The sequence below is a fragment of the Austrofundulus limnaeus genome, unplaced genomic scaffold, assembly GCF_001266775.1.
Source record: "Austrofundulus limnaeus strain Quisiro unplaced genomic scaffold, Austrofundulus_limnaeus-1.0 Scaffold686, whole genome shotgun sequence".
NCBI classification, from domain to species: domain Eukaryota; kingdom Metazoa; phylum Chordata; class Actinopteri; order Cyprinodontiformes; family Rivulidae; genus Austrofundulus; species Austrofundulus limnaeus.
In genome coordinates, this window is record NW_013953088.1 from 112,026 (window position 1) to 114,341 (window position 2,316).

Consider the following 2,316-nt stretch of genomic DNA (forward strand, 5'->3'; position numbering starts at 1 on the left):
CTTATTCAAAATCAATGCGGTCCCACGGCCCTCTGCGGCCCAAAGTTAAAAACTGTTGTTCTTTTGAGGCCCTGAAGGTGGCGCTCAGTTAAGAATCTCTGGTGTACACAACACGGGTTTAAAAAGCACTCACCTTGGACTGGCGCTCAGTTTGAGGGTTTTACTAACTTTGTCAGCAGGACGGAGCTGACAGGGAGACTTGCTTCCTAAAGAAACACAAACACAAACCCCTGATGGAGGTGAAGCAAACGATGCTTTCTGTGTCAGAGTCACGCACTCACAAACCTTCCAGTTTCTGTTTGGAGAAGGGAGAGCGACTGTGCAGACAGGCCCTCTTGTCAGAGCTCACGTAGGACACGGCGTCCTCCATTTCAGCCACAGCCAGTAAAGACGCCCGATAGTAGATCAGCGGCTGCCAGCGCTCCTCCCTGAGGTCCACGAGGTGCTCCGCAGTGTGCTTCTGGAGGTAAGAGAACCTGCACAGACACAGAGCTTTCACCAGTGACCAAGTTCATATTTGTGTAACATGCCGTGTCAGCTCGGCAGCACTTACACCGTCTTCTTGTCTGGTTTGAGCAGTTTGCTGGAGAACTCGCTGAGGATGGTCAGGTAGGAGAGGTACGGCGGTGTAGCTGCATCTGGGGCCTGAATGAAGTCTTGGAATACAAACTCTATGCCGTTCCTAAATATTTCATTACAAAAACATTCTTTAAAATAAAATATATCAGCCGGAGTGCAAATTAATAATTACCAGTGGTGGGCAGCGCTAATCCAAAAATTAGCTCCGCAATTTCTAAAGCGCTTATGAAAATATTTAGGTCCACAACTTCAAAAGCGCTTATGTCATAGAAAAACTAGCGGAAGCTAATTTTAAAGCGCAAGTTCTGCCAACTAGAGGTGTATGAACTCTTTTACAACTTAATCCTACAACCGCTGATTGCTGGGGATGTGACTTCCTGAAACAGAACTTTGGCTCCTGGTGTAAAAATTAAAAAGTTGTTGAGGATTGCTAGCTCGGCTGCTTCTTTGTCTTTTTCTTTTGTTTGTTGTAAATTTTTCATTAAAGAAGCATCAATAAAGTAATTTTAAAACTGTTTATTGGAAAACTGAAGCGATGCATTCTGGGTACATGACAGATTTGATTTGTGACGGGAAACGAAAGCATTGAGCACAGGAAACTATCTTCACTTCATAATAAGAGCTTGGATTTTAAAGTTTTCCATGTAGTTGCTCCAGTTGACCACTAGATGTCAGTCTTAATCAGCATCTTTAAATCATTTCTGCGTCTCTAACCCCGTTGCTTCGACCAATTACGTCAAGTATTGAGCTCCAGCATTTAAACTTTCTTTTTTAAAGGAGCTCCGAATGTAAAGTAAAATAAATCAACACATACAAATTTTTGTATGGATTACAAACGTTAATTGTTTTTGCTATTGCCTTCCTGCTACGTAAGCAGACACAAAGCATTGTGGGAAATCAGAACCGTGACCTAAAGCAACAGTCAGCAAGGATGGATACCTTCACAATATCAATTCTCAGTCTCAACCTAATTTTCCTCTGGGATCAATAAAGAATTTTTGAATTGAACTGAATAAGTGTGTTTATCTGGGAGGGGTGCTGTTGGATAGATCATGTGTTGTGATTCATTGACAGTCATATCTTCTGCTGTTCAAGATAATGATGATTGGTAGATAATTAGTTATTAGTGGTACTGCATTTTAATTTTAGAAAGCACAAATCTGCTTATGAATTATAAAAATTAGTAAGACCGCTAAAGAGCAAATGAAATATTTAGGTCTGCAAACAGCGGATTTGCGCTTTAGCGGGCTGGTGCCCACCGCTGGTAATAACCATATAAGGGTGCTTGTTGACCTGTGAATCATGACGACACACTCGCGGAACTTGATCAAATCTCCGAAGGTGAGGGCGAAGCGCCTGGCCAGCTCCTTAATGCTGGTGAAAGTCTGGACGCCTGAGGGAGCCCTGCTGCCGCTCTCCTGCTCCCGCCTGAGRCTCACAAACAGCTGAGGAGGAAAATACAACCACCGTGAGCACGGTCTGCAGCCCGCTCAGCGTCYGGCCCAACGGTCCAGTCTGGGTGGAGTTTACCTGCTGCAAACACAGCACCAGAGTCCGAGCGCTCTCACTCTTATTGATCTGCCTGGTCCTGCACATCGTCTCCTTCATGATGTCCCCGAACTCACTGTAGTACTGGGAGCAGTTTGTACATTATACAGAAGCTTTTATCAGCATGTCAGAAGTACCTGATTAAATGACTTTAAATTTTGTAAATATTGTTTCAGAATCTATACTATA

General features: G+C 43.6%; 1 protein-coding gene across 1 annotated transcript in view; it reads right to left on the bottom strand.

Annotated features, from left to right (window-relative positions):
• The window catches only part of si:ch211-269e2.1 (cohesin subunit SA-2), a 51,096-nt gene that overhangs the window by 2,123 nt on the left and 46,657 nt on the right, over positions 1 to 2,316 (bottom strand). Inside the window, exons 27-31 of the mRNA XM_014027810.1 lie at positions 2,110 to 2,211; positions 1,873 to 2,024; positions 554 to 682; positions 286 to 476; positions 134 to 206 (exon numbers count right to left, since the gene is read on the bottom strand). Coding sequence (XP_013883264.1) covers positions 134 to 206; positions 286 to 476; positions 554 to 682; positions 1,873 to 2,024; positions 2,110 to 2,211 — 647 coding nt within the window. The remainder of the gene's footprint in view (positions 1 to 133; positions 207 to 285; positions 477 to 553; positions 683 to 1,872; positions 2,025 to 2,109; positions 2,212 to 2,316) is intronic.